Source organism: Nicotiana attenuata, chromosome 6 (genome assembly GCF_001879085.1).
Source record: "Nicotiana attenuata strain UT chromosome 6, NIATTr2, whole genome shotgun sequence".
Lineage (NCBI taxonomy): Eukaryota > Viridiplantae > Streptophyta > Magnoliopsida > Solanales > Solanaceae > Nicotiana > Nicotiana attenuata.
The window spans coordinates 82,729,304-82,756,252 of record NC_031994.1 but is presented as its reverse complement, the minus strand read 5'-3'; the positions used below and the strand labels follow the sequence as shown (position 1 = coordinate 82,756,252).

The 26,949-nt window shown below is 41.4% G+C and overlaps 2 protein-coding genes across 2 annotated transcripts in view; both read left to right on the top strand.

The window, feature by feature from the left end:
• LOC109228041 overlaps positions 1-4,081 on the top strand; it is a 5,323-nt gene extending 1,242 nt beyond the window's left edge. The window contains exon 2 of the mRNA XM_019393225.1: positions 3,984-4,081. Coding sequence (XP_019248770.1) covers positions 3,984-4,081 — 98 coding nt within the window. The remainder of the gene's footprint in view (positions 1-3,983) is intronic.
• LOC109228040 lies at positions 5,403-7,918 on the top strand. The gene is made up of 3 exons (XM_019393224.1): positions 5,403-5,707; positions 6,344-6,983; positions 7,022-7,918. The coding sequence occupies exons 1-3, from the start codon at positions 5,403-5,405 to the stop codon at positions 7,916-7,918; spliced, it is 1,842 nt and encodes a 613-aa protein (XP_019248769.1).

Below are 26,949 nucleotides of genomic sequence, written 5' to 3'. Positions count from 1 at the left end.
ATATATATATATTTATATATATATATATATATATATATATATATATATATATATATATATATATATATTAACTCAAACGATTAATCGATGTTACTAGATGGAAAATAAAATATATCGTAATATTGGAGATGCAATAAACCTAGCATGAAGAACTCCTTTTACATTTTCCTTGAGTCGTTTGATTCCGTCCACGTCCCGGCCAGTGTCTCATTGTTCAGGAAATTAAATGAACAAATTAACTTTTAAAGCAAAATAAAAATAGAAAGAAATTGCTCTAAGTAGTCTAACTAAGGAACTTGGTAACGTTGAATTGTGACTGCTGAGTACATGCACATGATGATCTTTTCTAATAGAATTTTAGTACTGTGTTTATATGCTTAGAATAATAATTGTCCCAATAATAGTTTGCTCTCGGCAGTCTTAACTAACAATAAAAATTCTGGACTTGTTTATCCGAGTATACATCAAAAAATGAAAATCACATTCGTGAAAGTAATAAGGAGAACAAGTTACAAATTCCATAATTTAGACGGAAAAAGATATTTTGATGCGGTTAGAGTAGCAAGTCCTTCCCTAAGACTAATAATAGAAGGATTTTGGGTGTGTTTGCTATTAAGGAAAATATTTTTCAATTTTCCATGTTTGGTTAGCTAAAATGTTTTGAAAAATATTTTTCTCATTAACTTATTTTTCTCCAATTGGAGGGAAATGTTCTCCCTATCAAGAGAAGGGAAAACATTTTTCAAAACTTTTTTTTAACCTTTCCCACCCTATTTCTCATCCCCACCAACCCACCCCCACCCCACTACCCATCCACCCCCACCCACCCCAAACCCCCCTCCCCACTCCTCGCCCCCCCACCCCCGCCCCCAACCCCTCAACCTAAATAGAAATATTATTATCGGTACTTTCTTTTTATGTTATAGATAACGTACTTTTTTTTTTCATTCAACCAATGAGTATTTTTCTTTTCATGATATAAATTAAAAAAATTATTTTTTTTAATTTTAACAAAAAAATTACTTTCTTTTCATAATGTAAAAAAAGTACTTTATTTCGTTTCAACAAAGTGATGTAGTAAACAGTATTTTCTTTCATTTCAACAAAAAGAAATTTTTTTTCATGACGTAAAAAAGTATTTTCTTTCATTTCAATCAAAAATGAATTTCTTTTAATGATGTAGAAAAATTATTTTTTTTTCATTTCAACTAAATGAGTATTTCCTTTTCATGATGCAGAAAAAATATTTTCTTTAATAAGTACTTTATTTCATGATATAAAAAGAGTACTTCTTTTTTTACCAAAAAAGAGTATTTTCTTTTTTAGTTATGGAGCACAAATTTCAACGTCATTTTTGCGTAAAAAAGTAATGTAGTATATTAGTGCCTTTGAATTTGTGTGAATATTTAGAAGAATAATTAAATTCATGAAGAAAATAGAGTTCTAAAAATGTTGGATATTTGGGAGGGGGGTGAGCACAAGAAACATGAGAACTTGGGGGAACGGGATGAGTGAGGAGAGTAGCATAAAAAAGTATACTCTCTAACTATACACTAGAAAATATTTTTCAAAGAAAGTTTTCCACTCACCAACGAAACAAGGAAAAATAAGTCATAAAACGACTCTTTTTCAATGAAACATTTTCTAGGAAAATATTTTCCTTCATGCCAAACACACCTTTAAGTTAAATATAGAGAAAATGCATAAAGACCCCATTCAACTTGTCCTGGAAAATTATTTACACACCTAAATTTTACGGGTGTCCTATTACCACCCTATCCTTATCCAAGATGAATTTATTTAACCCCTAAAATTCCACAACCAAATTCTACCCAAGTAGTGTTTACATTCGCTGACACATGGCATTTTCGCAGGTTTTTTCATTTTTTTTCTTTCTTTGACTGGAATAATCGTCCCCCTCCCCAACCGAAACTTTCTTTCTCTCCTTAAAAATATTTCAAACATTTTTATTAACTTTTCCAGCTTGCCTAAGAAATTTCATTCACATTTGTCGGATCTCCATGGACAATCAAATTACAACTAAAGAAGTGATTTTTTCAGAAAAAGTTTTTTTTGATGGAACCTTTGCAAGAGAAACCAGCTGACTATATTGACAAGAAAATGGTCTCCCTTTTTTTGGGTTTTTCTCGTCAATTTTCTTCTTCCATCTTGGTCAAAAGATAAATATATAAAGTAAAGTTAATGTATAGAGCACAACCTCAAAGCATGAGGAAGCTAAGAAAGATCTAATAAAGTGTTGGGTTTTCGTTTTCACCTTGGTTGTTTGCTCCGGCCAAGCTGTAAAGAACAATTGGAGGGTGGAGGAGATGATAAAATAGGTGTAGAAAGAGCTATCAATCTTTAATTTTTGTTCTATTACGATTATGATTGTATGGTGCTGTTCTCTTGTGACAATGGAGGAAAGAGAAAGAAGAAAAGGAAAGAGGAAGGAGAAGAAAAGAAAACAGAAAAATAAAAATAAAAAGGGTTAGTATTACACCAAATACAACTAATTAAGTGTAACTAAATGTAACAACCAATGGAAAAATTAACATCCGTAAAATTTAAGTAGCTTTTTACATTTTCTCAACCTTCCACGCGCTTTGAGTAAGGTGAAATTAGTTTCTCTGCCACCTCACCTTTGAAGGAGGTACTAATTTCACTTTGAATAAGAATAGGGTGGTACTAGGACTCCCGTAAAATTTAGGTGTGTAAATAATTTTCCAGGACAAGTTGAATGGGGTCTTCATGCATTTTCTCTTAAATATTATCATAGTGTAAAGGCTTTTATATTATTAATATATTTAATATGTTGTACCCAGTAACTTATCTTATATTGAAGTTACTAATTTAAATTTTTATGAATAGTTAGCTATTAAGTAATATGATAATGTAAATTTATTATGATAATGCAATGATACTCATAGTTGCCACTTAGCCAGCACGTTCAAAATATGTAGGACTTTATAGGCAAACATGACAGCCGAAATATTAATTGCATATTTGCAGATATTACGGGTGTGTTATAAGGGAAAATATTTTCTGTGTAAATTGTTTTTCAAGAAAATATTTTTTTAGAAATAAGTAGTAATCTTACTCATTTTTTTGAACGCAAATTAAGGAAAATAACTTCTCAAAAATATCCATAAATACTTTAGATACAATAAACATGAAGCCATAAACTTTCGAACCAGCAGCCTTCCGAACCGACAAATTTCATAAACTTCCGAGCCGCTAAACTTTCGAAATCGTAAATTTTTGAACCCGTAAACTTATAATTTCTAAATACCCGTAAACTTTCAAACACATAAACCTCTGAAATCATAACTTTGGAACTTGTAAAATTTCGAACCTGTAAAACGAAAGATGAAAAAACTAAAACTGAAAATATATAAAGAAAAAAAAATTGTGGGGTGGCAGAAAAACAAAAACAAAAAAAATTTGAAATTACAAAAAAGAAAATGTGAAAAAAAAATTGCGAGGGAGGGGGGCAGTGGGGTGGGGTGGGGTTGGGGGTGGTTGGTGCAGAAAAAACGAAAAAACACAAATTTGAAAATACAAAAAAAGGTTAAAAAATATATTTTTTTTGGGGGGGGGGGATTGAAGGGTGGGCGGTGACGGAAAAAAAAATTAAAATTTAAAAAAAAAGATTCCTTTTTTGGAGAGTGGGGGTGGGAGAGTTGGGGTAGGGAGAGAAGCGGGTGGGGGTTGAGGTTAAATGCGAGGGTAAGTGGAGTTTTTGAAAAATATTTTCCTAACTTTTTCTACGAAGTCATTTTCCTCCAATTTTAGGAAAATATGATATCTAGGAAAATATTTTTCTAACTATTTTGTACAACCAAACAGTGAAATACTAAAAAATATTTCTTGAAAAATGTTCTCGGTCATACCAAACACACCCTACAAGCCTATATTTATCTAGGGTGTTATACATAATTACACGTGTACTGCTACAAGATTATTTAGTCATGAAAAATTACAAGGAGCTGTTCCTGATTTTGAAGGTGGACATTTTCCCAAGGAATCAGTGTGTAAACTTGAAAAAGCTGTGGCTGCTCTGAGAATACAATATCGCGGTTGAAATACTTCACTATCGCTGTTTGAGAAACCCTTTTGGAGGAGAGGATTCTTTTGAATTCTTTTGAATTTTTTTGTTCATCATTTGTTCTAAGATTATGTTGACATGTAATATAGCTGTGAAAACAAGTTAGATATATATACACAAGTATGTATATAATATACACAACTAGTTGGTGTCATATTATGTAAACATTTTTGTTTTCATCTCAATTTTTTGCTCGTCACTAAGTTATATATATTTCAAGACCTTGTATTTCAAGATAACTTTTCTTCATGTCACCATAGGTTTATGTTTACCTTGAAAAATGTGAGTAACAGCTAAAGATAATTTGTGGTTTTAAAGATATGTGATTTATTCTAATACCAGTGAATATACAAGTAATATTAAGTTTAAGTGAGAAGAATTGATGAACCAAACCAGTATTGTTAGAGCAATAAGGACCTCCAGCTCGGTTATCTCAGGGGCCTCGAGGTGAGCTAAGAGCAATAATGTATGAACAATAAAGTAACAACAATAAAGCTGAAGAACAATTGTTGAGCACGGTAAACAAGAAAAGCAGAGTAGAAAATTCTATTGCAGTGAATGAGATGATCCTTACAAATGATTTGGGTTCCCTTTATATAGGAGGGAAAAACCCTAATATGGTACATTTCCAATTATGATAAGGAATTCTATTGGTACAACTGTATAACAACCTAGTACGGGCTTGTATTATTTCATACAAATCTTATCCTATAATTTATGCCCCGACCCACGTGTCCTTGAGAAATTCCCGCTCTTTCTTGAGTGTTCTCGAAATTGTACTGCCCTCGAGGCAGATCATGACGGGTCCCCGATTTATTCTCGAGGTGCGCTCGTCTGGGCCTGGCTTGATTCTTATCGAGCTTCCAGAACTCGGACTCAGAGTGTAATCCAGTCTTGGAAATCGAGCTCTCCAATTTCTACCATATACAGATAGTCCCCGCGTTTCTTAGAATGATATGATATGAAACAATTTGGATTCCCGAAGTCTTAGTGATGACGTCATCCCCGTGATGCAAGCGTTCGAAGTGATCGAAATGTCCCGTCAGTCCACTTCCCCAAAAACATTGAATGCATACCAGTATTGGTCGGCCACTAATGCGGCCGAAGCGTCGTTGCCCTTCTATAAATATGAGGCGATTCCTCTAAGTAAAGAACTTCACTCTTTCTTCATCCCTTTCCCATCTTCTTCTACTTCCCCAATCACTCATTTCCTCCGCCTCTTCAAGCGCCAGAAAAACGCCAAGCTCTTGCCGGAAACACCACATCCCTGTGCACCCGTATTATTTAGCTTACAACCATGGCCGAAACTTCCAAGACAGTCCCCAAAAAGGATAAAGCATCATCTTCTTCTGCCTCCCGGCCAGCCAAACCGGTGGTGCCGCCAACGCTTGAAGAAATCACCCCCGGTAATTGCATTATTAAGAAAGACTTCAGTATCGAGAATCCTCCCGATGCCGTAGGCCAATGCGAGCGCGTATCTCGATATATTAGCTTGATAACGAAGCAGCTTACCAAGGATGTAAAGAGGGAATGTTGCTGGGGAGATGAGGTTGAGATTCAGATCCCGAGCCCCGATGAAAGCATTACTACCCACAAGGAGGGGTTTTTGAGTGTTTACACTTACCCCTTCACACTGGGTCCCCTCGATCCGGTGGTGATCGACTTCTGCTAAACATACGAAGTCACCCTTGGTCAGATTCACCCTTCCTTTTGGCATATCGTGATCACGTTGCGGTATTTTTCTGAAAAGGCCAAGGGTTTGGAATTGACCCTCAGCCACCTGGTTCGATTGTATCGGCCCCAGTTATTTCGAGGGCTCATCAAGCTGCAATGCCGAAAGACGAAGTCCTTCTTTGCCAGTACTGACGAACCCAAAGATCAGGTTTGGATGAGCCGGTTTGTTAGAGTAAGAACTTCGGACGTCATCCCCGAGGATAAAATGCCGTTCCCGGAGAGGTGGAACTTTAACCGCAAGTGGAGTTCATATTACCTATACCCATTCATATTCTGCTTCCATATTTCATAACGTTGTTGTCCTTTTTCTGGAAGCCAATGCTTGGGCACCCCCAGCGGTGCCCGACCTCGAGGATTGGGTCCGAAAGTTAGTAGCCACTTCTTCCTACGATGAGCGCAAGTGGCGTGAATTATCGAAGGGCTAGTGGGAGGCCAAGAACCACGGTAAGTGTCTTTCAACAGTTCCAACACTTTCCATATATTTACTCACGCTTGCCTGTGCAGGCCTTGGCGATGCATCCGAGATGAGGCCGGCTCCGCCCGGGGAAAAAACAAAGCCATCAAATTCGAAGTCCGAGAAGGACAACAAAAGAAAAAGGGTCTCGAAACCCGAAGACCCTCAAGCAAGAAAAGCCCCGCTCGAAGGCTGCGGAAAAGATTTGCTCAAACGGGCGCAGACTCGGCCCATGACTCCCCGGATGATGAAGAAAATGATGATGAAGAGTCGGCGCTGGTGACTCAGAACAGGAAGCCGATCGAGGTCGCCAAACCTTTCGAACCGGAAACCTCGTCCTGTGGTGAGGATGCCCCGAAGGAAGAAACGGGCAAGGCCCCTGCATCCTCGGAGGTCGAGATTTTCCCTCCGACTTCAACAACTATACCCGAGGGGGTAAATGCTGAGACCCCCAATGATAATGAGAATGCCCCGAGTGAAGAGCTCGGGGCTGCGATAACGGGTCACTCCCTTTCGTTGCCAACTTATTCTGAGGGGGCAATCGAAGAAGCCAACGCTATGCGTGTGCCCGACCCAAATAAGGTCATCGAGGATGATCCTTTTCATGGTTGCTACACTGGGAATGAGGATGCCAACGACTTTGATGATGCATCCTCCATTTTCGAAGAGGCTCAATGTCTCCTTTCCCGGGTAAGGACTTGCCAACGACTTCTCCATTCCACTTACAGGCCATCGTGAAGTTTAGAGCTGAGCTGAGCCAATGTGAGGACGAGCTCAAGAAGGTTTCGGGTGAAGAGAAGGCCCTGAGGCTCATCTGTAGCCAGAAGGAAGAGGAGCTTAAGGATCTCCGAACCGCATTGGCCAAAGCTCAAAGAAGTGAGTCTGAGCTAGATAAACAGGTAACCGCAATTTTAATAGAGTGCGGCCTTCTCGGCCTTACTTCGGAGGCTAACACTTCAATATCTCAGCTGCAGCAAAAGCTAGATATGATCGGGCAGCTCCGGGGCGAGGTAGATCAAGTTCGAGCTGATTGTCATCAGTGGAAGAAGAACATGGATCAACTTGCTGCTGACAAGGAAGCCCTTACGGCCCAACTGGCCTCGGCTGAAGCTCAGCTCCGAGGCATTAAAGCGAAGGGTCTGGCTCAGGAGGGGAAAATCGAGGGGTTGGAGGCCGAGCTGGCTAAAGCCCGGACCGAAGCTGCACAGGCTAAGGATGAAGTTGTACAGGCTAAAGCCGAAGCTAAGAAGACGAAGGTTGCGGCCGATAAATCCATTACTATATACTTGAGGGAAACCGCGGCCGTTCAAGTTGAGTTGAAGGAGGCCTCCGACCGTGGAAGACGGAGCAATGAATTGGCTAAGTGCCAAGCCCGGAGGGAGACTCTCGAAGAACTCCATGCCCGAGGGTTCAACCTCGCCGGGGAGATAGCCGAAGCAAAGGTGCGGGAAAACGATGCTAGGTTTCTTGTCTCCTCCGATGACGAGGATGTGGTGAGTAGCTCCGGGGACGAGGAAGGTGAAGAAGATGTTCCTGAAGGAGAGGAGACTCCCGAAGATAGAGCCGCTGGAGACGTAGTTTCTGAAGACGACTCTCCCGGGGGTGTGACCCCGAAAATAGATTAGGCTTTCTTTCTTGTGCAAGGGCCCCTTATGGGCGTTGTAAATATGTTTTGTAATTTTCCCTTATGAATATAAAGTATCTTTTTGCTCTATCCTTGATTTGTGTTGACTTTTATTTTGTCCATGTTTGTGGAAAATTCCGATGATTCAAATACTTAGTTCGAGTATTGGTTCAGACTCGTAATAAACCCTTAGGTTTTTATTGCTCAACATCATACCCCTTAAGGTTTTAGATGATCCTCGAGCTAAGCTCAAAATCAATTTGATGCGCGCTCGGAACAATAGGGCCTTTGGGTCTGAGTTGAATGAGAATGGAATCTCGGACTCCCATAAGCTTTTGGCCCTATATCTCTTTTAAGCTGGCCCTTAGGCTCTTGTATATCGGCCCTTAGACTCTTATAAAATTGGCCCTTAGGCTCTTTTAAAATTGGCCCTTAGTATCTTACAGAGTTGGCCCTTAGGCTCTTTTAAATTGGGTCGTTTCGGCCCCTAAAATGGATTTTCCCTTATTTCGGCTAAAAGACTTAGTGAAATTTTAGTTATGCCTTAGCATGTGTTTTTGTACCCGTTGGGTTTTTCGGAGGCTCAACGTATCGGAACCTTATTAGTCATTTCGTTTGTGTAGACATAATTGAATACCTCTTGAGGTTTTTTCGAAGGCTGGTGTTATCGAAGCCTTTAGATTATTCGAGGGCTGAATTTATCGAAGCCCTCAGATTTTTCGGGGGCCGAATTTATCGAAGCCCTTTACATTTTGCTTTTGCCGGGGGTAGCTTGACTTATCCGATTTTTCAATGTTTGAAGGCCTTTAATTTATATCGAAAGTCGGACATCTCCGAATCGCATTATTTTGGCCGTAGCCTTTATGTGACCGTAGTCTTTAGTATGGCTGTAGCCTTCGGGTTTGTCACTTGGACTTGTTTCTCGATAACTTTCCGAACTTGTTCGAAAAGTTAGTCCCTGAGTATGTTGGCCTTGGTCTTTAATTCGAGAGGTGTTTTGAGAGGGTGCCTCTTTGAGGTCTTATGAGTCCGAACTTTCGATGACTCGGATGTATTGACTGTCAGTTTCAGTCCTTGAGTATTTCGGGGTGCTTTGTCCCTTGAGCCGCTTCCCGTAGGATTGTAAGTGTAGAGCTCGTATGATAGCAAACTTCTTTGAGATACAAAGTGTTTTTGATATAACCAGAATGCTTCTTTAAATAGTTGATACATGCGTACATGTTTTGCCGTCGGGGCTTCAACTATCCTATATGGACACGGTTCATTTGACTGATTGGCCCATTAAAAAGTTCTCCTATCGAGGCCCTCTTAGGCGTGAAGTATCTTTCTTAAAAGAAAATATAATCTCCGAGGGTGATGCCCCCCAGTATTTGAGGTTGATTGAAAAGAAGCCTTGAATACTTGTCGAATGTTTCTTTGGTAGCATATAGGTGTTGCTTCGTTAAAAACCTTGCCGGAAAAACCCACTTGGGATAAAACCCGGTCCAAGGGAAAAAGAGTGCAACGCATGCTTTAAAACCCAAGGTCTTCGAGCTGAAAGGTGCCTCGATATCTCTAATCGAATATCTGCAAGGAGTTAGTTTTAAATATAAATGGAAAAGGGGAGAAGGTCGTACCTCAGCAGTAATATCGCTTGAGTAACGATACATTCCAATTGTTTGGTAGTTGCCCGCCTTCCATTGTGCTAAGTTTGTAGGATCCTTTCCCTATGACTCCGAGGACACGGTACGGTCCTTCCCAATTGGGGCCTAGTTTCCCTTCGTTTGGGTCTCGAGTGTTAAGAGTGACTTTCCTCAAGACTAAGTCCCCGACTCTGAAATGTCGAAGGTTCGTCCTTCTGTTGTAATACCTTTCGATCCTTTGTTTTTGTGCGGCCATTCGAATAAATGCGGACTCACGTTTTTCATCTAGTAGTTCGAGAAAAGTGTTCATAGCTTCGTGATTTGAGTCTTTGGTGGCATGCTAAAACCTGATGCTAGGTTCCCCGACTTTGACTGGGATCAATACTTCAGACCCATATACCAAAGAAAACGGGGTCTCCCCCGTGCTTGACTTTGACGTCGTTCGATACACCCATAGCACCTCGGGTAACACTTCTCTCCATTTCCCCTTTTCATCATCTAACCTTTTCTTCAAGTTTCGAATGATGGTTTTGTTTGTGGACTCGGCCTGACCACTTGCACTTGGGTGGTAAGGTGCTAATAGGATCCTTTTGATTTTATGGTCCTTAAGGAATTTTGTCACTTTGCTGCCGATGAACTGTTTCCCATTGTCACATGCTATTTCGGCGGGTATCCCGAACCGACATATGATGTTGTCCCATATGAAGTTGATGACTTCTTTTTCTCTTACCTTCTCGAAGGCCATGCGCTTCAACCCATTTTGAGAAGTAGTCAGTCATAAACAAATTAAATCTAGCTTTACCCGGTGCCGTTGGTAGGGGGCCGATGATGTCCATCCCCCATTTCATGAATGACCACGGGGATAGGACCGAATGGAGTTGTTCACCGGGTTGATGGATCATCGGTGCAAATCTTTGGCATTTATCACACTTTTGAGCGAATTCCTAGGTATCCCTTTCCATGATATCCCAATAATACCCCGCTCTGATCACCTTGCAAACCAGGGAGTCTGCACCAAAATGATTCCCACAAGTGCCCTCGTGGATTTCTCGTAATACATAATCGGTGTCCCCGGGTCCCAAGCACACTGGTAGTGGTCCATCGAAGGTTCTTCTGTGTAACGTTCCATTTTCATTGAGAGATAATCGAGCTACTTTGGCTCAAAGTGTTGTTGGCTCTTTTGGGTCCATGGGGAGCTTCCCATGCTTCAAGTAGTCGATGTACTTATTCCTCCAATCCCATGTTAAACTTGTTGAATTAATCTCTGCATGGCCTTCTTCGACTAGCGACTTTGATAGCTGGACGACAGTCCCCGGGACGATATCATCTTCTTCAACCGATGACCCCAAGTTTGCAAGTGCATCGGCCTCGCTATTCTGCTCTTGAGGTACATGGTCCAGTGTCCATTCCTTGAAGCGGTGCAATATCACTTGAAGTTTGTCTAAATACCTCTGCATTCGATCGTCTCGAACCTCGAAGCTCCCGTTTACTTGATTTACTACCAAAAGGGAGTCACATTTTGCCTCGATGACCTCTGCTCCAAGGCCCTTGGCTAGCTCAAGACCTGCAATCATGGCCTCATACTCTGCCTCATTGTTAGTCAATTTAGAAGTTTTGATAGATTGCCTAATGGCATTGCCCGTGGGCGGTTTCAAAATGATGCCGAGCCCGGATCCCTTCACGGATCCCTTCACGTTCGAGGCACCATTTGTGAAGAGGGTCCATACCCCTTATGACGTACCCGTTTTTAGCACGAGTTCTTTTTCTACTTCGGGTATGAGGGTAGGCGCGAAATCGGCCACGAAGTCTGCCAAAATTTGAGACTTGATAGCTGTTCGGGGCTGATAATCGATATCATACCCTCCAAGTTCAATGGCCCATTTGGCCAGTATGCCCGATAACTCAGGTTTATGCAAGACATACAAAGTGGGTACACAGTCAGCACACATATAGGATGGCATTGAAAATATGGTTTTAATTTCCTAGATGCACTTATTAATGCAAGAGCTAAATTTTCCAAATGTGGGTGCCTGGTTTCAGCATCTCCTAGGGTCCGATTCACATAATAGACAGGAAATTGCGTATCTTGCTCTTCTCGAACCAACACGCCACTTACTACTACCTCGGATACGGCTAGATACAAGTAGATTATTTCATCCTTCTTCGGAGTATGGAATAGGGGTGGGCTCGAGAGATATCGTTTTAATTCTTCCAAGGCTTGTTGGCACTCCGGAGTCCATGCGAAGTTGTTCTTCTTCTTGAGTAGAGAAAAGAAATGATGGCTCCGATCCGATGACCTCGAGATAAATCAGCCTAGGGCAGCTATCCGTCCGGTCAGCCGTTGCACAGCTTTCAGATTGTTGACTATGGTGATTTCCTCGATGAATTTGATTTTATCGGGGTTGATCTCGATACCCCTGTTCGACACCATGAAGCCCAAGAACTTGCCCGAGCCGACTTCAAAAGTGCATTTCTCGGGGTTGAGCTTCATGTTGTACTTTCTTAGGATATTGAACGTCACCTGCAAATGGGTCAAATGGTCCTCTACGCGCAGGGACTTAACTAGCATGTCATCAATATAAACTTTCATGGATTTGCCTATTTGATGTTCGAACATCTTATTAACTAGGCGTTGATATGTGGCTCCTGCATTTTTTAGCCCGAAGGGCATTACATTATAACAATACGCACCATACTTCGTGATGAATGAAGTCTTTTCCTGGTCCTCCGGGTTCATTTGAATTTGGTTGTACCCGGAGTAAGCATCGAGAAAGTTAAGGATCTCGTGGCCGGTCGTAGCATCGATCAAACGATCGATGTTGGGCAATGGGAAAGAGTCTTTAGGGCATACTTTCAAATCTTTGTAGTCTACACATATTCTGAGTTTATTCCCCTTTTCAGGGACTACCACTATGTTTGCTAGCCATTCGGGATATTTTACTTCCCTAATGAATCCTATTTTGAGAAGTTTGGTTACCTCTTCTTTGATGAATGCATGCTTTACCTCGGAATAAGGTCTCCTCTTTTGCTTCAGCGGTTTAAACCTGGGATCGACACTTAGTCGATGGGTAGTTATCTCCGGTGGGATCCCTGTCATATCTAAGTGGCACCAGGTGAAGCAATTAATATTATTGATAAGAAACTGAATGAGCTTTTTCCTGAGTTCGGGGGTTAACCCAGTTCCTAGGTATACCTTTCGTTCTGGAAGATGCTCGATCAATATGGCATGCTCGAGTTCTTCGACCGTGGACTTCGTCACATCTGATTCCTCGGGGGCAGCGAAGGCTCAGGGGATGAGGAAACCTTCTTCTTCTTCATCAACCACATGTTCATCGAACACCTGTCCCTCGGGCTCAATCGAGGGCACGGGCTGTGATTGCTATTTGGCCACTTGTTCGTCCTCCGACTTTTCCATTTGGATGGTGCCGATATCGATGCCAAGTCGTGCACTGCAAATATTTCCTTAGCTGCATGCTGCTCTATACTATTTTCACACCATCCTCTGTTGGGAATTTCATCATCTGATGAAGGGTCGATGACACCGCCCTCATGCTATGGATCCAAGGCCTTCCAAGCAAAGCATTATACCTCATGTCACCTTCGATGACATGAAATTTGGTGTCTTGTATGGTTCCGGCCACATTGACTGGGAGGATGATTTCTCCCTTCGTTGTTTCACTTGCCATGTTAAAGCCATTCAAGACTCAATATGCCGGTATGATTTGATCGAGCAGCCCGAGCTGCTCCACGACCCTTGACCTGACTATATTTGCCGAACTACCTGGATCCACGAGAACACATTTAACTTGAACTTTATTCCGAAGGATAGAAATTACCAGTGCATTGTTGTGAGGCTGAGATAAGGCCTCATGTCCTCTTTGCTGAATGTGAGGGTATCCTCGGGCATGTAATCCCGAGTCCGTTTCTCCATTGTGATGGATACTTTGGTATGTTTGAATATAGGTCCTTGTGGGATGTCGACTCCACCGATGATCATGTGAATGACATGTTGAGGTTCTTCAGGTTCATTCTTCATGCCTGCACCTCGCTCCCTGAAGTGATTCTTAGCCCGATCACTTAGGAATTCTCGAAGTTGGCCCTCATTGAATAACCTAGCCACTTCTTCCCTTAGCTGCTTGCAATCCTCCGTTCTATGACCATGTGTGCCATGATACTTGCACATCAAGTTCGGATTCCTTTGGGAGGGATCGGTCTGTATTGGCCTGGGCCACTTAGTATCTTTGATTCTCCCAATAGCTGAGACGATCCCTGATGTGTCTATGATAAAGTTGTTTTCTGATAATCGAGGGACCTCGGTGGGGTCGGCGTGTTTATCGAACCCGTTCTTGCTCATAAGTCCTCGAGAACCTTGACCTCAGTCACTTCTTCGATCGCTCCGAGAGGTGTTGTGGCTTGGTCCGTTGTTCCTTCGATCGGCATATGGTTGATACCATTCTTTGTTGAATCTTGATCCCCGATCTGTGTCCCTCGGGGGTTTGGCTGTGAATCTGTTAGGATGAATTGAGCCTGAAGGGGCTCCCAACTGGTCTTCCTCGACCCTTATTTTTAACTGATAACGATTGTGCACATCTGACCATGTCATAGCTGGATATTCGATCAAGTTCTGCTTTAGCTGTCGAGATGCAATCGAGCTCTTTCATTCAAACCTTGCATAAAGGCTTGAACTGCCAAGTCATCGGATACCGGTGGTAATTCTATTCTTTCCATATGAAACCGGGACACAAACTCCCTTAGCATCTCGTCATCCCTTTATTTTATTTTGAAGACGTCCGATTTTCTTGTGGCCACCTTTATGGCCCCGGCGTGTGCTTTCACGAAGGCGTCTGCCAACATAACATATGAATCAATATAGTTAGGAGCTAAGTTGTGGTACCAGATCATAGCTCCTTTTGATAGTGTTTCCCCAAACTTTTTCAATAACACTGACCTAATTTCATCGTCATTCAAGTCATTTCCTTTGATTCCACAAGTGTATGAAGTAATGTGTTCGTTAGGGTCAGTTGTTCCATTATATTTCGGTATATCGGGCATGCGAAACTTCTTGTGAATGGGCATTGGAGCCGCACTTGGGGGGAAAGGTTTTTGTATGAACTTTTTGGCATCTAAACCTTTCAAAATCGGAGGTGCTCCCGGTATCTGGTCTACCCGGGAGTTATAAGTTTCCACCTTCCTATCATTGTCTTCTATCTTCTTCTCTCCTGACTCGATCCTTTTAGTTAGCTCCTCGAGCATTTTCATGATTGCGGGGTCAGTCCCCGAGACATTTTCATCGGGCCTTTCTAGCGTTTGTTCAGCACGCCGAGTGTTTACTGGTTCGGCTGTGTTTGGAATTCTATTCTGACTCTGAAGTTGAGCGATGGCGACTTCCTGAGCTTGCAGCATCTCAAATATCACTTGGAGGCTGACTCCCCCTTCTTCCATTCCTGGCGTTCCTTGGTCTCCTGGCCGGGCTTCCCTGCGTCATTCCTTACGAGGTCTGTGCCTGCGTCCGTGTTTAGAGCGTTATGCGAACTGATATCAACTGGCTCCATATTTGGCACTCCCTCAGGGTTTATGGGTGATACACCGACCCCTATGCCGCTGTTTGCTCCGAGACCTTGGTCGTTGTGAATAGGTGCATTCTGTGTGCTAGACATGTCTAAGCCTGAGAATAAAAAAAATCTTTGACAAGAAAAAGTGTGAAGAATAACGTGTGTTATCAGAAAACTAGAACTAAAATAATCACTATTATCTTTAGCCCAGGGTGGGCGCCAAACTGTTTACCTCAAAAAATGTGAGTAACAGCTACAGATAATTTGTGGTTTTAAAGATATATGATTTATTCTAATACCAGTGAATATACAAGTAATATTAAGTTTAAGTAAGAAGAATTGATGAACCAAACCAGTGTTGTTAGAGCAATAAGGACCTCGAGCTCGGTTATCCAGGGGCCTCGAGGTGAGCTAAGAGCAATAAAGTATGAACAATAAAGTAAAGACAATAAAGCTGAAGAACAATTGTTGAGCACGGTAAGCAAGAAAAGCAGAGTAGAAAGTTCTATTGCAGTGAATGAGATGATCCTTACAAATGATTGGGGACCCCTTTATATAGGAGGGGAAAATCCTAATATGGTACATTTCCAATTATGATAAAGAATTCTATTGGTACAGCTCTATAACAACCTAGTGCGGACTTGTACTATTTCGTAAAAATCTTATCCTATAATTTATGCTCTGACCCACGTGTCCTTGAGAACCGCTCTTTCTTGAGTGTCCTCGAAATTGTACTGCCCTCGAGGTAGATCATGACGGGTCCCTGATTTGCTTCTCGAGGTGCGCTCGTCCGGGCCTGGCTTCATTCTTACTTCGTGCTTCTAGAACTCCGACTCGAAGTGTAATCCAGTCTTCGAAATCGAGCTCTCCGATTTCTATCGTATAGGGTTTGATTAACTCATCTTCGTCTAACTGCTTAATTCAATCATCGGTCATAGTGTTACGATCAAGAGGCTGTTTCATTCTACATATGACATACTAGTTAACTCATCTTCTTCTAACGGCTTCTATCATCGGTCATAGTGTTATCATTGGGAGACAGTTTCATTCTACATATAACATACTCAAATCGTTCCACGTAAAATAGTAATATTTTCTCTATATATGCTACTTGCAATTTCTACCGAATTCAATCATCTATAATCTTGTCTAATTTTGTAACCGAGCTTTCATCATAACAACACGATCGCCCCCTTGTATAGAGAAGAATGATGGGAGGAATAACAAACTGAAAATCCTACGGAGAAGTATCAATTAGATTTCCTGATACTTCTTTAGATTAGTTTCAGAGAAATGCATGTCTGGATTTGAGAGTTGCATAATGGAGCTAGTACATGTTTATGTTTGATTGCCTGGAAGTTCGTTCTGCAATATTCCCTCCGTTCACTTTTACTTGTCCAATATACTAAAAATACATTTTCATATTTACTTGTCAGTTTTAGTAAATAAAAAAAAGAGAAATTTGTTTTATCTTTTATCATTAACTACATTTTCCAAAACATTTTTCATGACTTCTTAAAATGTATCATTATTATGGGTATTACCGTAAAATATGTAATTTAGTTATCATTTCGTAAGGACAGGGGCGGAGGTACATTTCTTAAAATTACACTACGTATATAGGTAAAATATTAGGTTTTACAGGTATATAATATATACTGAACACTCTTTATCATAGAATTTTTTCACTTCTTTCTAGTTTGAACACCCTTGAAGAGATTCCTGGCTTTGCCATTGCTTAAAGAGTATGCCACATGGATTGCGGACAAGTAATAGTGAACCAAGGGAGTACTGTATAAGATATAACTTACCATATATAGTGCTATCTTTTCAAGTTTTCACGCACTTTCTAAGATGCTTGATCTAACTTAGTTTATATATCTCTTCTGTTTGACAATCAAATGACTAGTTATTGCTTGTTTGACCAACCTACCCTTCGACCTCGTCCAATGAAGAGAGAGTGGAAGAGAGAAGAATGCACTTTCTATATCATTGATTTGAAGCTCATCACTAAAATGAAGAAGGAATACAAATATCCTTTTACACACTTCCTTTTTTAGTTTGAACTTGATAGTGTCATATAGAGACATGACATTTAAATGGCTACAATGCAAAGAGGACCAGCTATAATGGATGATGCCCTACTTCTGATTGCTGCCAATGAGAACTGCCCTCAGCCTTAAACTGCTGACCATGGTTGCAATTTCTAGTTCCACTCAGGTGTCAAGTGAGGAGTGAGCACACAGTTTATTTGGGGGGGGGGGGGGTATTATCAGACGATTGAACGACTAATGCTGTGAAATCTATTAACATCAATGTCCATCAATGCCTATGATCGCTGTTCCTGCTAAAGAACTTATTCAGTAGAGTAGCTCCACGAGATATCTATCGATTTTGCACATTGTTGTTCTGTCATTAAGCACGAACATGTGCGAGCAGCAGCACCCCAGACAACTTTTTTTTCAAAGTTGAAGTGTTTGGGCAAGCTAGCTTTTAGAAGAAAAAAAGTATTTTTGAGTAGAAGCATAAGCAGCTTTAGAGAAGAAGAAAAAAAAGTAGCTTTATGATGGCCCCTATACGACTTGGAGTGATTTCCCATACTCGTTGAAGGAGAAAATTTTCAATCAGTTTAAGGTATAGATGTTCTTTTAAGCAGTTTAATAATTTATATTTATGATGTTTCCATCTAATATTTAACTTTTGATATGCAGAGTAAGTGTGTATGGGAAGACCGTTATAGCGAGGAAGTGGCTGCAAATTTTCATCATAAAGCCCGCAAGAGAGATTGGCAGATCATTTCTCGGATAGTATAAAGAAGAACAAGAGGTATGACTGGTGGCTGCAGCATTTATGGGATGATTTATTAAGGCAATGGCAGACTGAGGACTTCTTAAAGAAGAGCGAACAAGGAAAGAAAGCTCGCTCATCCGAGAAGAGAGGCTCCTTGCACACTGGGGTGCTATCGATCAGCATCGGGACAATAATAAGAAGATTGGTAATTCCTTAAATTATTACGTTTTTACTTTCTAAGTATATCAATTCTATTTATTAACCAAATTAATTTATTTTCAGGAAAAGAAGTATGAGTGTCCATTGCAACAAAATGAGCTATTCATGGAGACACATATTTTAAAATAACATAAAAAGAAAGATGCGGATGCAGATAGGTGGGTCGAGCATCGGGCAGAGACTACATAGTGTGAATTCTATTTTTAAAGGGTAAAAAAAGGCGAACGACATTTTGCTAAGGGCCTTCGTACTTTTAATATATGGTTAAGGATCAAATATACATATGTACTATTGATTATAGTATTTGGAAATCCTTCGTTATACTATTGGACTTATGGGTCCCTGCAATTTAGAAATTAAATATTTCTACCCCTCCTTTAACGAAAGGGACACGTGTAAGTTCCCCGCACATTTTCAGACCCAACTTAATAATACTTATCTCATATTATGACTCGACCCACCCTTATTCGTTTTCGGCAATTCTATATTCTGAAATAGTTTGTCAATTCAATATTTTATTTGTCGAGTCAATCTTTCTGGAGAAGACTTGAAAAGGATTTGAGATTAATGTGAGAATCAGAATGTTGAATCCACATTCTTTGGAAACGAAAGACCTAAGCCTGCGAGTACTGTAATATTCTAAGAAGATTACTAGAGGATAGTGATCCGAGGATACTCTAGGCAATGGTCAACTCTGGTGGAAGCAAAACAGCTTTTATATAGAAGCGGGCAGTCCCCATTCAAAAGGATTCTATCTAGTCTGGCCCAAATACAATGTTGACCAGTTTGATTATTGTTCCAAGTAAATTTGTTGTCATTGAAAGCCCAATCAAATAATCCAAACGAGGAAAACATATCTTCAAAGCTCATCACTTCAATAAAGGCATTAAAGTCAGGAGGCCGACCCCCAAGTTTTTCTAATGAATCCGCAATTACATTAACGTTTCCCCTACTAGCCATGGGATGTTAATGCAAGTCGATAAGTCCTTCAATCATCGAGTATACTATCGACTTCCCATATGTATCATGACAACATCACCGATTATTGGCCTTTATTGGGGCCCTATCATACACATGCACCACTAGAGTCTTTATAATAACTTTGGGGCGAGGGCCAAGGTGAACCTGGATTAACAATGAGAAGCGGTCAAATCAGTAGCAAAGACACTAGGACGGACGGTTTGTTAAATCGGGCGATAGCTTCGTGATCGATAGCTCAGTGAGGTATGCCACCCGCCCCACTTCTAATGATAGATAGAAAAGGTGAGGGAGAGGCTGAGGGATGGCAAACGTACAAAATCAAAAACTACATCACATACGTACGTTAAATAGTAGGCTCATTACGAATAATCATTAAGGTGGTCTCCAATCACGCTCGGCTCGGGGAAATCACTTGAACAGGGCAGGATTGATCGATATGCATCAAAAATTCTGGCTTCCCTTCCTAGGAGCGCATCTACAGAATAAAGAGAGCATGTACCACATTTCTACTATACCAGGGTCTTTAGCTTTCACTGAGAAGAAGAGATTACTTCCAGCTAGCTTTATCCCTAGCCCTAACCAATGCATGATAGGTCGGTTTAGGATAATTGAAAATAAATTCACTATATGTAATCAAAGGCATGTCAGGGGCTAGCAAGCACGTCCCCAACTTCTTAAGTTTCGATCCGCCGTTGCATGTTTCGTTGCAATTGACGTATATTAGAGGAATTGTCAAGAGAATCGGCTTAGGTATGTTAAGGCTAAGCCCTTCCTTCATTTTGGCATAATCTCGTAATTACATGTGTTTGATAATGAGGCATAAAGAGAAGTTCACACTCCCAAATTTATATACACTATCCTAGTCTCATAAGTTTTAGTATTCTCCCTTATCGGGACTTTATATTCAATTGAGTATTGTCTTCTTCCAGTCAAGAGAGCAGAGGGTCTATATATATATATATATATACAGTATTATAGTATTTTCACCACCATCGAGCTATAATCGGTGGGCAGGCCTCTCCGATCAGATGGTAAGTTATATACCGAGCCTACTGTGGCCGAGTGCCTATGTGCGAGCCCAGAATGGCCGATATACAAAGCTTAGTATGGCCGAGCGCCTATGAGCGAGCCTACTACGGCAGAGCAGTTACACATACCAAGCCTTATAAGGTTGTACAACTATTTTACTTACTATATTGAGAGAGTTGAGTTAGTATCATCAGGTAAGCATATCTTCAGATTATCTTTGACTCCCAATTACTTTCAATTATTATATTATCAGTTTATTTTCAGCTTTCAGTTATTTTGTTGCCTTACATACTCGGTATATTATTTCGTACTGACGTCTCTTTTGCTGGGGACGAAGCATTCATGTTTGCAGGTCCTGATTGACAGTTGGACAGACCCTCCCAGTAGACAGAGTCAAACATCAGCTCGGTTGGTAAGCTCTACTTCCTCGGAGTTACCAGGTCTTGACCTTGGAGTCCATTTTATATATACAGGTTCGATGGGTAGGTCGAGGCCCTGTCCTGACCATGGTACAGTTCAGTTATCTCTAGAGGCTTGTAGACAAGTCCTATGTATTTTGTATATCATTAGATGTTCATGGCAGCTTCATCGGCCTGCACGGTTATATATATCAACTTTTGCATATGTGTACCCCACAGATGAGAGAGTCATCATTTTCAGATGATTCAGAATATGGCCTCCTCGGCCTAAGTTGAGGGTTACCCCTCCGGAGTTCACAGGTACAGAGTCGTACGCTCGGGCCGAGTATGGCACTGGGTGCCGGCCACGCCCCTTTCGGTTTGAGGCATGACAAACTTGGTATTAAAGCAGTTCTATCCTAGGGAAACTATAAGTCATGTCTAGTAGAGTCTTGTTTATGGGTGTGTTGTGCACCACACTTATGAGCAGGAGGCTACATGGCATTTAGGACTTTCACTCTTTTTTCTTACTCTAGATCGTATGGTAGAGCTCAGTTGTAAGAATTCAATTTTCTAAAGTCTATCTTATTCATAATACGACAATAACTACATCTAGAAAGACAACTGCGGAGAGATTAAATGCGGTTGTGGAAGAGTTGAGTCAGAGGAACTCGATTTTGCATCATGCTTATGATGAGTAAATGTAAGGTCTCCAGAAGATCATGTGTGTACTAAGACGTGTGCGCTTCTAGAAAAGGATCCCTAAGGCATGAATCCACCCATATGGTAAAAAGTAACAAGAGATTCAGAAAGTAGATACAAGCTTCAACAAGTAAAAGAAGCAAGGTGAAGAAGGATACGAGGTACCGAGTTATTGAAGATTATCGGTATTTACAATTCAGGAAGAGAAATATAAGCATTTTGAGTTACCTTCAACTGTAACAGAGGTATGTACAAATGGCCACACCCATCTTAGATATGCCCAATGGGGGCTAACAAAAATATTTAAGAGAAGGACGGATATCAGGATCCGGCTGGGGTTAGAGTGACCCAAAATGGTGGATGGATTGTTTGCGTTAGTTAACATTTCCAAAGGACATTGCAAATGTGCTAATAGATCTCCTTGTGAGATACCCAGATGGTGCGCTCTAGAATAGTACAACTAGATATGAATACTAGAGTTTTCAAAAAAAAATTCACTGGAATCCTGGAAAGGATAAATATTACCTTAGTATGGCTCCCGTCCCTAGTAAAGCGAGAATGTTAGGCAACCCGAAGAGCCAGGGAATAGAGCAAGGGGAGCTAAAAGCAAAAGAATGTCTCGTTGGAGTTTTCAGAATAAAGTGATAGACAGAAATATTAGCAGGGATATAAGAAGAGAGATAATGAAGAATTATGAGTAAAATATGATACATGGATGACAACGGTAGATAAAAAAATGACGGTATTACAGAGTCTATAGTCAAGTGAAGGAAAAGACGAGAGATGACATGCCTTACGACAACAAAAGAGTATAGGCCATAAAGTCATATCCTCATTTCGAGAAACAAGTTCGTGACTCTAACATAATTACCAGAAGGAAAAGTCAGACCCAAAGTAATAGAAACAAGTATGGATTGGTGAACAAGATAAACTAAACATGAATTAGAGACTGAGTGGTGATGGTCGACATCATGAGAATTTAAGATTGCGTTCCGGCGATAATAGAATGGACAACAGAAGAAGATTCATGAGAAATTCAGAGAATGGTCATTCAGGAAGAAGCTTCCCTAAAACAAGCAATGTGAGCAAAGTTAAGCTTAAGGGACTGTATGTGCCAAATATACTAAGTGTCACCCTCGCGAGTAAGGAATTTGTTATCCTTGGTACAGAAGGATTACCGCAAGGCGAGTAAGTGTCACGACCCAAGTTCTCCCTCCATGAACTGTCATGACGGCACTTAGTCTCTACGACTAGGTAAGCTTAACAACTAGTGGAAAAAGAATTAAAAGTACAAAACTAGCCAACTAACAGGTAAAATATAAGTAAAGTGTTTAAAATGCCACTTGGCATATACAAGTAACACTCTCGGCCAATAATAACACTCCCAAAACCCGAAATCTCATGAACCACAAGCTAAAGAAAATACATAGTGTTCTAACTCTAGAAGCCTAAACGAAAGAAAATACAAGAAGTCTAGCTAAAGGGAGAATAGAGAGGGACTTCTAGGTCTGCGGACGCGGCAGATATACCTCGAAGTCTATGGATCGCCTCTCCTCACGGATAGTATGGCTGAGCAGAAGAACCTGGATCTGCACACGAAAAACATGTGCAGGAAAGGGCATGAGTACACCACGGCGGTACCCAGTAAGTGCCAAGCCTAACCTCGATCGAGTAGTAACGAGGAAGGTCAGGGCCCTACTNTATATATATATATATATATATATATATATATATATATATATATATATATATATATATATATATATATATATATATATATAACAAGGAAAATTAGTATGAGAAGTGACAGTCTAATTAAAAATACTAATAGTCAATAGAGATGAAATCATAGAAAGAAATAACTCAGTACACAGAGATGGCAACAGGGGATCTCCCAGGATAAGGTCCCGAAGTCCCAAACGTAAATGTGTAGAGGATCTCCTGGGATACCGTCCCGTAGTCCAAATCGTAAATATGCAGGGGGTTCTCCCGAAATACCGATCGTAGTCCCAAAGTAAATGTCCAGTATAGAGGGACCTCCTGGGATACCGTTCCGTAGTCCCAAATATAAATGTGTAGGGGATCTCTCGGAGTTCCGTTCCGCAGTCCCGAAGTAAATACACAACAGTCTCAACAAGGAAATTTACATTTCTATACAAGTTAATATCCAGAAAACAGGTAATTTCTACCCTAAACATGCTATACATAATCCAGTTAAGCAGTTAAAGCAGTCAAGACAGTTAAGTCACGTAAGCATGCTTTCCTAAGCTAAACAGGAGGCTTCAGACACTAATATTGCTCAATTAAAGGAAAAACACAGATATTTACTTAATGAAAATGGGTTTTCTCAACAATTAGCACATGTACATACTCGTCACCTCACGTGCACGACATTCATATAACAACAGTACCAAAATCCTAAGGGGAGTTCCCCCACACAAGGTTAGGCAAGCCACTTACCTCGAACCAGCTCAAAATCAATTCGATATCACGCTCTTGCCACGAGTATCCAACTCCGAGTGGACCAAATCTAATCAAATCAATTACATAACGTAAATAAAACTACATGCGATCATTTTAACTAATGAATTTAAAGCTACGGCAAGAAATTAGAAAAACGCCCAAAAATCCTCCCAGACCCACGTCTCGGAATCGGGTAAAAGTTACCAATTTAGAACACCCATTCACTCACGAGATCACTCGTCCAAAAATTACTCAATTCCGACAACTAAAACCCGATCAAAACCCAAAAATTTGGTTGGGGAACTTTTCCCCCAAATCCCCATTCTTCCACTCAAATTCTTTGATTAGATGTGTAAAACAACAATAGATTAATGTATTAGAACCAAATTAGAGTTAAAATTCTATACCCAATAGTTCTCCTTCAAAATCTCTCAAGAAATCGCCTTCTACCGAGCTCTAAATTAATTTTGAAGTTGTGAACTCAAACCCTCGATTTCACGCTTTTGCGAGGGGTCCACCGCACCTGCGGTCTCGCTTCTGCCGCTCGGGCTCCACATCTGCGCAAATTAATTAAGTCCCCAGGCACCATACCTGCGCTCCATTCCTCACAGATGCGGTTCCGCTTCTGCGATCCTTGGGCCGCATGTGCGACCAACTCTCCTCTTGCCTCTGACCGTATCTGCGGTAACCAAGACGCTTCTGCGGCGCCGCACCTGCGGTCCAAATCCGCAGGTGCAAAAACAACAAGTTCAGCAATTCAGAAATTGCCTAAGTCCAAATTCAATTTCGTTAAGCATCCGAAACTCACCCGAGGCCCTCGGGACCTCAACCAAACATACCAACCAATCCTAAAACATCATACGAACTTAGTCAAGCCCTCAAATCATATCAAACAACGCAAAAACCCCGAATCACTCTCCAATCCAAACCTAATGAATTTGAATTTCCAAATTTCTACAACCGATGCCAAAACCAACCAAACCATGCCCGATTGACCCCAAATTTTGCACACAAGTCACATTCAACACTACGAACCAATCCCAACTTCCGGAATCGGATTCCGACCCCGATATCAAAATTTCACTATCGGTCCGAAAACTTCAAAAATTAAACTTTCGGCATTTCAAGCCTAAATAAGCTACGGACCTCCAAAACACAATCCGAACACGCCCCTAAGCCCGAAATCACACAACGGAGCTAACGGAATCGAAGGAATTCCATTCCGGAGCCGTCTTCACACTGCTCCGACTATGGTCCAAATTCTAAAGCTTAAACTCTTATTTAGGGACTAAGTGTCCCAAAACACTCCGAAACTCAAAACGAATCATCCAGGCAAATCACAATAGTAGAAATAAAAACCAAGGAAGCAGTTAATAGGGGATTGGGGCATTAATTCTCAAAATAACCGGCCGGGTCGTTACATTCTCCCCCTCTTAAAACATTCATTCGTCCTCGAACGAGCATAGAGACATACCTGAAGTGGTGAAAAGATGAGGGTAACGGCTGCGCATATCCTGCTCAGTCTCCCAAATCGCCTCCTCAACCGGCTGACCCCGCCACTGAACCTTTACTGATGCAATGTTCATTGACCTTAGCTTTCAAACCTGCCTGTCTAATATAGCCACTGGCTCCTCAACATAGGATAGATCCCTGTCCAATTGGACAGAACTGAAATCCAACACGTGCGACGGATCATCGTGATACCTCCGGAGCATCGAAACATGAAATACTGGATGAACTCCTGCCAAGCTGGGAGGTAAGGCAAGCTCATATGCAACCTCCCCAACATGTCGCAATACCTCAAGGGACCAATAAACCTAGGGATCAATTTGTCCTTCTTCCCAAATCACATAACGCCCTTAATAGGCGAAACCCTAAGCAAGACCGACTCTCCAACCATAAATGAAACATCGCGAACCTTCCGATCCGCATAACTCTTCTGTTTGGACTGGGCTGTGCGAAGTCTATCCTGAATCACCTTAACCTTCTCCAAAGCGCCCTGAACCAAGTCTGTGCCCAATAATCTAGCCTCGCCCGGCTCGAACCAACCCACCGAGGATCTATACCGCCTAACATACAGAGCCTAATAAGGTGCCATCTGTAGGCTGGACTGGTAACTGTTGTTGTAGGCAAACTCCGCAAGTGGTAAGAATTGATCCCAAGAACCTCCAAACTTCATCACACACGCACGGAGCATATCCTCAAGAATCTGAATAGTGCGATTGGATTGTCCGTCCGTCTAGGGGTAAAATGATGTGCTCAACTCCACCCGAGTACCCAACTCATGCTGTACGTCCCTCCAGAACCGTGATGTGAACTGAGTACCTCTATCTGAAATGATAGAAACTGGAATACCATGCAGACGAACAATCTCCCGGATATAAATCTCAACCAACCACTCTGAGGAATAGGTAGTACACACAGGAATAAAGTGCACGGACTTGGTCAGTCGATCCACAATCACCCAAATGGCATCAAACTTCCTCAAAGTCCGTGGGAGTCCAACTATGAAGTCCATGGTGATCCATTCCCACTTCCACTCCAGAATCTCTATCTGCTGAAGCAAGCCACCCAGTCTCTAGTGCTCATACTTCACCTACTGACAATTGAGGCAACGAGCTACAAACCCATCTATATCTTTCTTCATCCTTCTCCACCAATAGTGCTAGCTTAAATTATGGTACATCTTTGACGCACCCGGATAGATGGAATACCGTGAACTGTGGGCCTCCTCCAAAATCAACTCCCGAAGCCCATCAACATTGGGTACACATACCCGACCCTGCATCCTCAATACCCCATCATCACGAATGGTCAAATCTCTGGCATCACCATGCAGAACCTTGTCCTTAAGTACAAGCAAATGGGGGTCATCATACTAACGCTCCCGGATACGATCAAACAAGGAGGACTGAGAAACCACACAAGCTAGGACCCTACTGGGCTCCGAAATATCCAACCTCACAAACTGGCTGGCTAAAGCCTGAACATCCATCTCCATGGGCCTCTCTGCTGCTGGTAGATAAGCCAAACTCCCCAAGCTCTTCGCCCGACGACTCAAAGCATCGGCCACCACATTGGCCTTGCCTGTGTGATACAAGATAGTGATATCATAGTCCTTAAGCAGCTCTAACCACCTCCTCTGATGCAAATTAAGGTCCTTATGCTTGAATAGATGTTGCAAACTCTGGTGATCAGTGTAGATCTCACAAGGAACACCATACAAATAATGACGCTAGATCTTCGAGGCGTGAACAATAACAGCTAACTCGAGAT